General features: G+C 37.8%; 1 protein-coding gene across 23 annotated transcripts in view; it reads right to left on the reverse strand.

Moving 5' to 3' along the window:
* PCLO (piccolo presynaptic cytomatrix protein) overlaps positions 1-12,970 on the reverse strand; it is a 371,480-nt gene that overhangs the window by 184,184 nt on the left and 174,326 nt on the right. For all 23 annotated transcript variants that reach the window (XR_014697644.1, XR_014697645.1, XR_014697646.1 and 20 more), the window contains exons 5-6: positions 4,697-9,764; positions 2,313-4,318 (exon numbers count right to left, since the gene is read on the reverse strand). Coding sequence is in view for 17 of the 23 variants with exons in the window: in XM_084534908.1 (XP_084391034.1) it covers positions 2,313-4,318; positions 4,697-9,764 (7,074 nt within the window). In the remaining 6 variants the exon portion in view is untranslated. The remainder of the gene's footprint in view (positions 1-2,312; positions 4,319-4,696; positions 9,765-12,970) is intronic.

A 12,970-nucleotide genomic window follows, 5' to 3' on the forward strand; every position in this document is an offset into this window, starting at 1 on the left:
TCTGCTGAAGAGAATACTGTAAGTCTTATGGAAACTGAAGATCCCTGCTTTCTAGCATAACTGAACTGAATAATTGAGAACTGAAACTGACAAACTTCCAAAGCAAATTATCCCAATATTTTTCAGATTCTGATGATGCCATTAGATCACTCTCTGAAACTTTCTTTTTTTTTTTGTATTCTTGTTTATCATGTATCTTTTCTGCTCCTTTATTTTTCATCTGATCCCAGACAAAGCTAACTGAACATAAGAACCTACATCGGAAAAAATAATGCTTAACACTTCACATAACATCAGGGCTGAAAGCTGCCATGGTGGTCACGGCAAGTTTGCAGAGTAGCTTTCCCACCATCTGCCACATGACACAGTTAGTGCAGCCCACTTAAAACTATGGAAGATTTTTACTTTCCTTGTGTTTGCCTACTTGCACTTCAAATTCTATAAAAAAAAAAATCCATAAAAAGTCCACCTCTTTCAGTTAGATTACTTTGACACATGGACTATTTCTGCTTGATGGCTGCGTACTAATAAGAACAGCATATCTCATTACTGTTTGTGATGAGAGCAAAACTGCAATAGCCATATGAGTAAGTACTGAACATATATACATACAAGCCCTTTGTTTCTATGTCTTGATTAATAAATACTGCATGTGTTCAAGCTCTAATGTAAAAGCCTTTAAACAATCAGTGCCTCATATAATTTATCATCCACCATCATACAAACTATACAATTCGTATTAAATATATATATATCTATAAAATAAGTGAACATTTGTTATCAGTAATAGTTTCACTGCAGTGCCAGTTATTTTACAATATTAATACCTACTTTCCAAAATCTAGTACAACCCAACAATTTCTAACCTGTGAACAACGTTCTTTAAGATGCTGTTCCAAGGCCTCTATATGAAATGAGTATTTGTGTTACTGTTTCTCACACTGTTAATCCTGCAATAGGGATATGGAGTTGATATGGAATACCAATGCCATGACTACTGTTTTCCCTTCAAGCTTCAAAGAATGGTTTTGAAACAGTAACAGTATAGAAATTACTTAATGTCTGCATAAATATGTAAAGCTGCAGAAACTGCTTACAATAGGGGCCTTGAAGGGTATAACCAGACAATCCCTTAGCTGAAAGTCACCACAAAATATCAAACAGGGATAAACCCACTTTATTCTGTCCAGTCTGTACTAGAGAATATACTTATGTATTCACAGATAACTGAACATAAAAAGTAAAAATTACTAAAGAACCTGAATGGCAGCTCTCCTAGAGCTCTCACAAATAAGATACTGAGCCTGCAACTGACAGAAGGGAATAGACTCAGACAAATGGACTGCCAAGAACATGCTAAATATTTTGTTTGTTTTGTTTGTTTATTTGTTTGTTTGTTTGTTTTTAATTCACCAAGACTACTTCCTTTCATTCATAAATAATGGATTGATTCACAAATCAAAAATCTTACTTCTCAAGGAGAAGGAATACTGCAGAAATAGCAAATTTAAATCCTGGTGATGTTAGTCCTTTATTACTCCTTTATTGCTGTCTCTATCTAAATCCAGCATCCTTTCTCTGGCCCTGTCAGAAACAACCTCCAGCACTTGTATAACTTCTTGATAATCCTCCCTATCCAAAACAAAACAGCAAAAAATGGATTCATGGTCTGAAACCTTTCACTCTGGAAGAGATAAAAGATGTATGTACAGACTGGGACACAAGATTATCCACAGAATCATAAATGGCCAAAAAAAAACAAAAACAAACAACCCACAAGGATCAAAAATGACATCTAAATCATGCCACTGCAAATCTGCTTTCAGCTGCCTCTCAGAAGGTATATGCAGTAATTCCAATGTAAATACACTACAGTGTGCCACAAGAGCTGGGAGCTATATTACTACAGAATATATTTCTTTTTAATTTTCTGAAGAATTGGTAGTAGCTGTTTTATTGCCAATTAATTGCGATATTGTACTGGGTCTGGCAGTAAAACCACCAGAGATATAAAATGTAAGGTGCCATCCAAATTCTGAATAAGGATTTGTTGTGTGTTGTATTTTTTTTCTCTTCTGAATCTCACTAAGACTGTAATTTGGATTCTTCTTTTTTCCAAACAAAATGATGAATCAAATGACCTTTGCTTTAGACAGCAGATATTTTGTGACTTTTAGGTAAGATGTGCAAAAAGACTGCATACATAGGAATTTCTGATGGGTGTGTCAGATCTCATGCTGTACTGATAGCTGTACAACTGCATACTAAAAAAAAAAAAAAAAGGAAAAGAAAAGAAAGCAAATACTTCTTACCATGAAACCCTCAGTGTACTGAAACTGAGCTCTGGAACTGTCTTCTGCTGTGGGACTCAGGGGCTTAGGATCAGACATAGAGCGTTGCATCATCTTTGCCGCCTTTGGGCTTGATGGAGGAACCTTGGCAATGTCAGCATGTAGCATCTTCTGAGGGCTGATGTCATCAGTGATAGGTTTTTCATAGGGTACAAATGCTGACTCGATAACTTTGCTTGGTGAAACAGGTGAAATAGGTGAATAGAGAACTTTGGGAGATTTGGGAGGGGAAGGGACTACCTGCAGTGTAGAGTCTGGACGAAGGTGGGCTGAGTAGCCTATTTCTAATGGTGTTGGGCGTTTTTTATCTTTCTGGGGGGATGAAGCTGACAGATATTGGGGACTTTGAGTATCTGACTCTGTCTCTGTTTGACATCCCAAACTTTCTCCTTTATATGTCTTTTCTGGAGCTGAAATGTGCTTTATGATTTCAACCTTAGCATCCAATCGGGCCCTGATTGAAGGTGTTCTTATTGTTCCTACAGGTTCTGTTTGTACTGAAATCTCTGCTACTGTCTGAACTGCAATACTAGATACTTTAGAGAACTGTTTAGCTTTGTCTGCCTCAGTGGTACTCTCACTGTATTTCCCTACACGAGGCTTTCTTCTGGATCTGCTAGAAAGGTCCCATTCATCTTGATCTTCATCATCTGTCTGAACACTTGTATCAACACTCTTTTTAGTTCTCCGTCTCCTGTTTGTGTAACCTCTGTCTGCTCCGTCTTCATCATCAGTTTGCACTCCACTGTCTACTATCTTTTTGAAACACCTGGGCTCATCTTCCAGAGTCTCATCCAGCTCCTCATATGGACCACGTAATTTTGGCATAGAACTTCTCTTTTTCAATTGCTTCTCCTCTCTAACATCAATATCCTTAAGAGACATTTCTGAAACAGAGCTTAGGATACCAGACCTAGGTATATATTGGGTAATGCCATCTGACTGAACTGTATACCATGTTTGGCTTTGTGGAATTTCAATACCCAGCACTCCTGAAGCTGTAGTGGTTACATCATCAGTAGGCCAAAACTGTCCATTTTCTGTGGTTGCATACTGTCCTTCCAGGAGTGTTTGATCTGTGGTTGTTTGTGGTGAGCCAGTCCCTGAAGGGTCATAACCATATTGATATATTTGACGTATTTTTTGTTCCTCTAACTGTTGATGGAGCTGTTGTTGAAGTTGTTGGAATTGTTCAAGTTGCAACTGTTGCTGTGCTAAAGTCTCTTGCCTCATCATAAACTGAGCTTGCCGTTCCTCCTCTTGCTGAAATAAGAGATGATGTTTCATGGATTGCAACTCCTCAAGCTTTTTTTGTACCATAAATTTCTCTTGTTCCCTGAATCTTTGAATCTCCTGACGTTCCCATTCCAGCTCTTCAGCAAAGCGCTGTTGCTTAATTTTCTCAAGCTCAAGAAGTTCACGCTCCAAATCAAGCTGTTGCTGTTTGCCTTCTTCAGGGGCAATGAGAAGACCAACCTCATCTTCGATTACATCTGTATAAACTTCAGATGCTGTTGCAGGTATTAAGTTAGTTGGCTCAGTGGCAATAGTTTCTAGAGTAAGAGGTGGCAAGCCTGTTTCAATATCAAGGGCAGTAATTGCATCTTTTTCAGTTGCTACTGTTGTCAAGAAACTGTATGACCTTGGGAGAGGTTGACTCTGTTGCAAAGTTGATAAGGAGGGCACTGAGTCAATTGTTTGGAGAGTAGGCAAATCTCTGACACTTGTACTGAAAATAGAACCGGGTTGTGTAGTGATGGCAAATGTGGATGGGATGGGAGTTGCTACTGAAGAATAAACAACACCATTGGATGATCTCAAAACACTTCCAACGCCGAACGGGGAACCCAGAGATGATACCATTCTTGCTTGGGAATACTGTGGTGTACTGATACCGATGCCAGAAATTACCTGCCGAGTCTCTGGATAAGGACCAGTGGTCTTGCTTGAGTAATCCATAACCTCACCTGAAATTACAGGGCAAAATTACAGTCCAGTCCCACAAAAGAATGCTGCTTTGAGGATTCTGAAAGTCATCCCATCTTGATGAATTAAATGGAAAGGGAAAACTGCATGCAAATCTTCAAGTAACTGATCTACTTTAGATGTGAAGGAAGCATTTCTGAACATGCAGGCACATGCAGGCACCTCTGTGCAAAACATATATGTAAAATGAAGACATGAAATACAGGTGTAATCCAGAATAATTTGTCACACTGTCCAAAAGAAAACAAAACAAAAGAAGGAGGGGAAAAATAAAAATACATTTAAAAATCATCCTGAAATGAGGTGAGGAACATCAAAATCATATTTCAAAGAAAGATCTGCTGCTGTGTCATACTGACCTGTAGTAACTCTTCCAGAAGTAAGATCTACTGCTGCATCAGTTGCCCCAACTCGATAATCAAAGCTATTCTTGCTTTTGTATGCAAACAGTCCAGCTTCTGATAAATTTGTGTCAGACATAGATGGTTTCATACCTCCCATTCCTCGGTAGCCATATGATCCTGAACGATCATACTGATAATGGTCATCTCTGTAACCAAAGCGATCTTCAGGAAGTGTAGTTGGAGGCTGCTGTGCTGTACAGCTCCTACCAAATGGAAATTTATAAACCATATCACAGCAGACAGCTCTTCTCCCTGCAGTGAGATCCACAGGCTTTTCATCATCTTCTATTACTGTAGTTATGACACCTGAAGTAGTTTCATCCATTGTTACTATTGTTCTGTGGGATTTTGTAGTGCTAAGGTCAACTGCTCCACTCTCCATTGGCTCCTGAGAAGTTGAGATATCAGTCCAACCATTTGTAACACCAACAGGAGGTACAGTAACAGGCTTTGTAGTAGCCCATGTCACTGCATGTGTTGAAGTACCTAGGGATAAATTTATTGGCACTTCATCTCTACTTGCAGAGAACGTCTGGCTGTCTGTCACTCTGTATGCAGGCTCAAAATGTTTTGATGTTGTTAGCTGCAGTGGAGTTGTCATTGCATGTCCCAGATCCACGAGGCTGTCTGTACTGGTAGTGTAGCTTACAGTGGCAGTGCAGGTCATGACAGTTACTGTCTCAGTGACTACAGACAGAGAAGGATCTGCAACACATGTAGTGCTGAGATTTATTATAGCTGGCTGGACAGTACTTACTGGCCGCCCACATGTGTCACTTGCTGGCATTAGCCTTCTCACATCCATGGAAACAGCAGACAGATCCATACAGCTGTCTCGCACTTCAATATCCATCTTAGTTAAAGTGCGAAGATCAATGACATCACCCAAAGGATGGAATCTTCCATTCTCTCTATACCTGGGTTGATCTACTATATGTATTGGTTCTGGAGGTATAGTAATAGCGACACTACCTAAACCAACACTGGGCATTGGGCCCTTCGCTACAGATACTGTAGTCTTGGCTACCTCTGTTGTTACTGCTTCTGATTTTGAACTAGGTACTTTTTCAAAAGTTGATTGTGTTGTGACAGGGATAGTTTGCAAAGCAGCTGAAATATACATACTCTGATCTGCCATACTCGGAATTTCCATAGCTTTCATGGATGGAGTAAAAATTGGTTGCATAGGCTGGGGAATCTGTTCTTTAGAAGGTGCTTCTAAAGGCCAGCTGGTAACAGCCTGACTAGTGATAGCTTCTGTAGGAGTTCCAGGCTCAGATGGCAATGTGATGACAACATAGGTTTCCTGTGAGGGTTTTGTCAACCTTGGTGATGATTTGTTAGAGTGTGGAGACAAAGGGGATGTGGGAGATGCTATTTTGTATTCAGCTGAAGAAACCAAATTCAGAGTCATAGTTGAAGTCAATGACAAACCTATTGGTTTCACCTGTGTTTCTGCTGGCTTATGAACAGTTATTGGGAGTGGAGGAACCGCTGGTTTAGGAGCAATTGGAGGTTTTGTTACCTCAGTGGGCCTGTGACTGAAAACGAGCCCTGCTGGAATGGAGGATGGTTTGGGTGGTACAGGAGGTGGTGTTGGGGTGTATGTTTTTGTGATAGGTACCACATGATTCTTTAAAACAGCTGTGGACTCCAGTGTTGCAACACTTGTGACTGAAGGTACCATTGTGGGTGCTGTTGCCACTGGAGTCTTAATCTGTGACTTCTTTTTTGGATAAATGGCTGGTTTGGGTAAAATAGGTGGAGGTAATGGTGGAGGAGGTGGTGGTGGAGGAGGAGGAGGTGGGGGTGGAGAAGGTTGTGCAGGAGAATCCAAAGAAGAGCTTCTAAAAAGTGAAAATATTTTGGATGTTGGAACAGGAGCTGAGGAAGACACAGAGACCATGCTGGTCTTACTTACAACACTGGGAGTAGGTACAGAAGATGTTTCTGATGCAGGCTCTTTAACTTGAACTGATGCTATACGTGTGGGTAGTTGCTCAGATGTAGCACCAGTCAAATTAATCTTTGTCATATCAATGCTCAATTCTTTGTTTAAATCTTCATGATGAATTTTGACAATGCCAGCCTCTACTGTACTTTTCATTTTTCTAGCTGCAACCTTTTCTGCTTTGGAGGTATCAAATGTAATGGTATCAGTTGCATATTGCTGGGGTTTTGTAACTGTAGTAGACACTAATGAAGGTGCAGTTTCAGGCAAACAAACTGCAGCTTGATCCACCCTCTCCATATCTGAGGCTATAGCTGGCTTTTTAGTGGCTCCAGAAACAGATTCATAAGGCATGCTCACCTCAGAGTACTCTTTTGTAGATGTTAAGGGAATTTGGGCTATTATCCTGACATCTTCAGAATCTGCTAGTTTACTTACAGCATCTGCTGTATCTACATAACCTGTGGTTGCACTATCTATAGGTGATGAACTATCTGTGGTACAAACTGAAGATGTAGATGATGTTAAGGAAGCTGTATCAGAGGGTAAAACTGATGCAGCACCTTCTGATGTTTCAGAGTATGTCAACATTGATGTTTCATGAGAAATTATTTCTTGAATTTCTCTGGCATAATCTGTTAAGTATTCATCTTCAATTTCCTCTGCTGTAAAATGCTGAGTTATTTTAACATCTGGAATAGAAAGTGCTGTGCTACTGAGAGATGATACATCTGAGATTACTGAAGTAGTGCTTGATGTTAAAGATGTACTATCCACTGTTTCTCCAACATTAGATATCTTTGTATCAGATGTAGGAACAAAACCTGAAGTTGGCTGTGTTGGACTGGACCCAGGGGTTAGCTGCATTCTCTGTCTTTTCATAAGCTCTTCATAAGCAGCTTCTGCATCTAACAACTGCTTTTCCTCAGTAGTGGCATTTACTGTGCTGTCTAATACAACTATTTCATGACTTTCTGGAATAATGTAAGAGCTAGAAACAATATCTTCTTGAGGCACAATTGAATGTAAAGGCTCTACACTATAGTAGTCTTCCTGTAGATCAGTAATTTTCTGTGGTTCTTCATAGATCTGTTCTGAAGCTCTTATTTTTTTCTCTTTTCCTCTCTGCTGTATATACTCATTACTCTCATCTTGTCTCATTACAAGATTAGTATCAATAGTTCCATTGTAGGTATCCTCTACTAAAGATTCATAAATATAATCCTCTATTAGCATTCCACCGTATAATGATTCTTTTTCAAACACCTCATCTTTTTCATTTGAAATTTGAAATGGCTTGGCCTTATGGGTCTTATGTATCATTTCCTCATATACCTCTTCAGCACTTTTCAATGTCTTTTGACTGCTTTCTTCTTTTGGAACTCCAACTGGTTGTTCATCTGTTGGTGAGTATAGTGAGACAGCAGTAGGCAACTTGTAAACCTTTTGAACTTCTATTATCTTTTCTGGGCTAATTTCGAATCCTTCTGGATCTGACTCAATACTAGGTGAATATTCAGAACAGGAAGATCTGTGAAGCTCTTCCATTTCTGCTGCCTGTCGTAATTCTTCTGTTGGAGATGCATCTTCAATGGGAGAAAGATTACTTGGAGGAGTCTTTGGACGTTCCCTTCTTCTCTGAGCTCTCAGTTCATCCTTGTCTTTTTTAGATTTCTTGCTAGAACTTTTTCTTTGTTGCTGTTCTAACTCACGCTGTTTCTCTTGTTCCTTTAGCAATTCTTCCTCTTCCCGTAGTTCTTCTTCTTCTGAAGAATCTTCAATAGTTGGAAGAAGAGGACCATGTGACCTATGCCTAGCTTTGCGCTGTTGCTTGCTCTCCCCTCCTAGTTTTTTGTGACTAGGACTGCTGTCGCTGTCTTCATCAAGTGATGACACTGAAGTGGGAGATGTACCTGGTGTGAAACTTGAAGCATGTAAACTAGAAGACCCTTCTCCTCTAGATCTGTCTTCTGGTGAATCTGTAAGACTCTCCATCTCTAGCTCAGGTTCTTCATCAAAATATAAGATACCTTTCTGTTGTTCAGAAGCCTCAGAATATTTGTTTGTTATTGTACTATTTAATTCTATTGTTTTGAAACGCCGAAGACCTCCTCCTCCCGTTACAGCAAGTTCCTCACTGTCTTGACTTTTAGTTTCCCTATACTTTGGTTCTGGACTTTCATCAAAAGTCTCATCATCGTCATCATGCCATGAATGTCGTCTTCCTGCATCCTCATCATAGCCTGCACTACTTTTCCGTGCCATTCTTCTATGTTTTCCAGCAGTTCCTTTGGCTTTGCTTTTCACATCTTCTTTTTTTTGGCTTTCAGTTACACTGATCTCTTTGAGCTGATTTCTAATGAACTCATCATCTTCAGAACCTGAGGCATCTTCATCAGCACTCATCTCTATAATTTGTTTTCTAATGAAGTCTTCCTCATCACCTGATCCCTGACTGTCATCTCGTTTGTACTCATCACTACTTGAAGAACCAACACTAGCTCTTCTTTTTCTCCTTGGGACAGGTGAGTTTTCACTCTCACTGCTATCTTCCACAGAATCATACCGTTGCCTTCTTGCTGGTATGTCATCCCCTCCGTCTCCTTCCTTGTGAATGGCCTGGGAGGAAGCACTTGCTTTGCCATCTTCTACAATGGTTCCTTCACCTTCATGAATAGCTTCTAAGTCTTCCTCATCTGAACTGTAAGATTCTGGAGTGACTGGCAAAGGCTTTGTTTTATGCTGTTCCTTTGTCTGTTCACTGTATGTTTCATAAAGTTCTTTATTCTTCACAGATTTTTCATCAGAAAGTGTACTTGCCTGAGCTTCCAAAATAGACAGGACAGTACTTTCCAATTTAGCTAGATCCGAGGGGCTCGGTGGACTTTCTTGTGAAATAGGGTCTTTTTTACTAGATTCTCTGAGTAAATCCTTTTCATCACTGGGGATATGACTTGGAATTTCACCAAGTGAACTTGATATCCCATCAGAAGAATACCCGGTGTCACTCAGACCTTGTGGACTTTTCTGTTGCTGAGAGCTTGATGTGTCTGATTTGTCATCCTCCTTTTCCTAAAAAAATAAATACATATGCATGTGTATATACTTATATATACATTCTTAATGTCTCCAGGCAATTAAATACCTGTCTATTTTTTTTCTAAAAGATGATCTAACGTCTCAGATGAAAAAAAATATTCTAAATCAAATTATATTAAACCATAAATGACTGAACATGAATTCTGTTTTGCAAAGCTATTAAAACAATACTAAAAGATCCTCAAATTCTGAGTTTTGACATTTAGCTATGTTTTACACGACTGTCCACATCAGCAACTAGTTTCATCAGTTGTAACATTATCTTTTGTTTGTAAATACAAACAAATACTGTAGTTAACTGTTTTCAGAATCCTATCTAATGATAATCTATAATTGTTCATATATACGTTTTTTTGTTTGTTTGTTTGTTTTGGGAGGGGTAATTTAAATTAATATTTAATTACTTATGCTTCAAAACTGCCTACACATTTCTAGATATAAATATAGCTTGCCAAACATCATCCTGCAGTATTTCTTGGGCTTGCTTTTTTTTTTTTTTTTTTTTTTTTTTGGTTATGGTTATGGTTATGGCTATGGTTTCATTTTCTCAATTTGAGTGTTATGCATTGCAACATGCAGTGGAACACATGGAGTACTGAAGCATGAGTTCATATGATCTGGAAAGTCCCCATATCTTCAGTTCGGTACTGTACAACCATTTTCTGAAGAGCTCATATAAAAAAAAAAAAAAAAAAAAATCTCAGTAAATTTGTAATGCAGAGGTAAGCTGCTGCTAGGGAAGTGTAATTGAAGGGATTTAAGCGAAATGGTCAGCTACTGATCAAAGGAAATAAGGAAGAAAAGGCAGGCATATGCAACTGAACATCACAACCAATATTTTCCTTCTTATTCCTAACTAAATACACTTAGTCTTTCTCTGAGTATAAGATTCCTTTATACCACCCTGAATGACAAGCAACTCTATCTCCTTATTTGGATAACAAAAATACCAAGAACATCCTACAGCAAATATTTTCATACCAGAGTTTCCCTCATCCCAGCTATGAAATGCCTCCTCCCAGTTTCTCCCAGATGCAAAATGCAATATTTTGTGAAAGAATTTCATGATTCAGCTAACGAAATAGCTCACTCTCCAAATGACAGGTCATCTTAGCTGTCATCTTAGCTGGTAATCTTACAAAGTGTCCCTGTATCCACTAGTAATTTGAGGATAAACATCCCAAAGTCTTCTGATTTAAATGATATGATGTGATGTTCATATTTTTATGGCCCTCATTAATACACATGGAGGTATTTGTCAACTTTCCTAATCTAAGTCAATAATTTCTGAAGTAGGTCTAACCTTCTATTTAAAGCTTTATCAACTTCCTTAGCAATATATTGAGTTAAAAGAAGAAAGAAAAAAAGAAAAAAAAAAAAGAAAAAAATACACTAAGAAAATCATGACAGTGCTAATTATAATTTGAATGTAACTTTAAAATTTGCTCAGTAATAATAATAATAATAATAAATATTTCTAAGGATAACTCTAATGATTAAGCTGTGATTAATCATAATCATATTGGACAAAACTCCAATAATACTCCAAATGAATTTGGGAAGTCATCACCACTTCATCACTCTTTATGGAAAAGGTACACTTGGATATTCTTCAGCCCAAATAATTGCAGATTTATTTATTTATTTTTATTTTTATTCCCTCTACTAAATAAAAAAATATTTAAGGGACATTGCTTAGATTATTTTAAAAAAATAACCAAACCAAACCAAAACAGAATCCATTAAAACCCAAGTTATTTTTTCATCTAGAAATATGCCCCCTGTAACAATTTCAGCAATTATATTTAATCATTATTTTATTTCCAATATATCCATATTTATAAAAACATGTCCAATTGCACACACTGGGATCAATTTGGATTAGCTTCTAGAAAACTCAAACATTGTTCAAGCTCAGAAGGTCTCCTAGAAGTTGATGGACTAACTGTGAAAGTGAAAGTGAAATCTCAAAAGTGAGATCTCTGTGGTAGTGAAAGTGAATCTCAGAAGAAGATCCTAGATCTCAGATCTTAGTTCTCCATAGGGAGGTGAAGTGGTACAATGACTTGTAAAGTAGAGACAAAAGGCATCAACACATTAGTTAAGATCAGAAAGAGATAGGCAAAAAGATAGTGGAAAAGGAACAACCTTAGGCATTCTCCTTCTAATCTGTAATGGTACCATTATCTCTTAATCCAATGTGTGGTATCCAAAGACCAACCAATAAGAGATGGAAATGAGTATTATTATTGCCTGCCCTGTTGTTGGACCTCAGTGTATGACATAGCATCACTGCTATTAGTAATAGGAAACCGTGGTGGGAAAAGTGTTATATGTACAGTAATGAGAAGAAAAAGTTCTACAGTTACTAGAGACTTTCTTTGTCACTAGTAATGAAGGCAATAAGAAAATACAGCTTTCTTTTTTAAGGCTTCTAAGATATAAATATGTTTTCTATTACTTTTATATGTAGAATTATCTTTCCTGTGGTTCGCCATGAAAAAATTATTCTGCACATCATGTTTTGAAGTCATATGCATGCAACATATAATAATCTTTAGTCTCGGTGCATTTTTTTTTACCTTTTTTATGCAGCCTGAGAACTAAGACATTGTCATTAGCTGCATCTGTTCTTAAATGTAATCTGTTTTGGACATGGTTAGCATGTATGTATCACACACAAAGACATCATTGCCAAACTTGTAAACATATGATTAAACATAAGATTTTTAGAATAACAAAATACTGAGGAAAGTATACTGTTGTTAAGTATCATACATATATGTATCATGTATCAACTCTTAGAGATGAAAAATGCATTTAAGACAATAAGAGAAAAGCACACTTCTGCTGGTGAAGTGGGAAGTACTTTGGTTCGTGTTGAAATACTGGGCATTTCTGAATAATTTAATGGTGTTTCTTTTCTGAAAGTTTGCCTTTTCAGTTTTTAGTACTTGACAAATTTAGCTGTAATATATATGCAATGATGGAAGAATCTTCTTGAGACATGATGAATGAAAAGACTTATAAATGCTATAGGCTGCTGTTGACTATTAAGAAACAACAAATGCAATCTCTTTAACTTGTACCAATCATAAATATGATCTAATGTAGAATGCATTCCTACTTTTCCAGAGACATTTCTACAGTTCCAATTAAAATACAGCATGCAACTATTT

This window comes from Aythya ferina (assembly GCF_964211825.1).
Source record: "Aythya ferina genome assembly, chromosome: 1".
In the NCBI taxonomy this organism is placed as follows: Eukaryota; Metazoa; Chordata; class Aves; order Anseriformes; family Anatidae; genus Aythya; species Aythya ferina.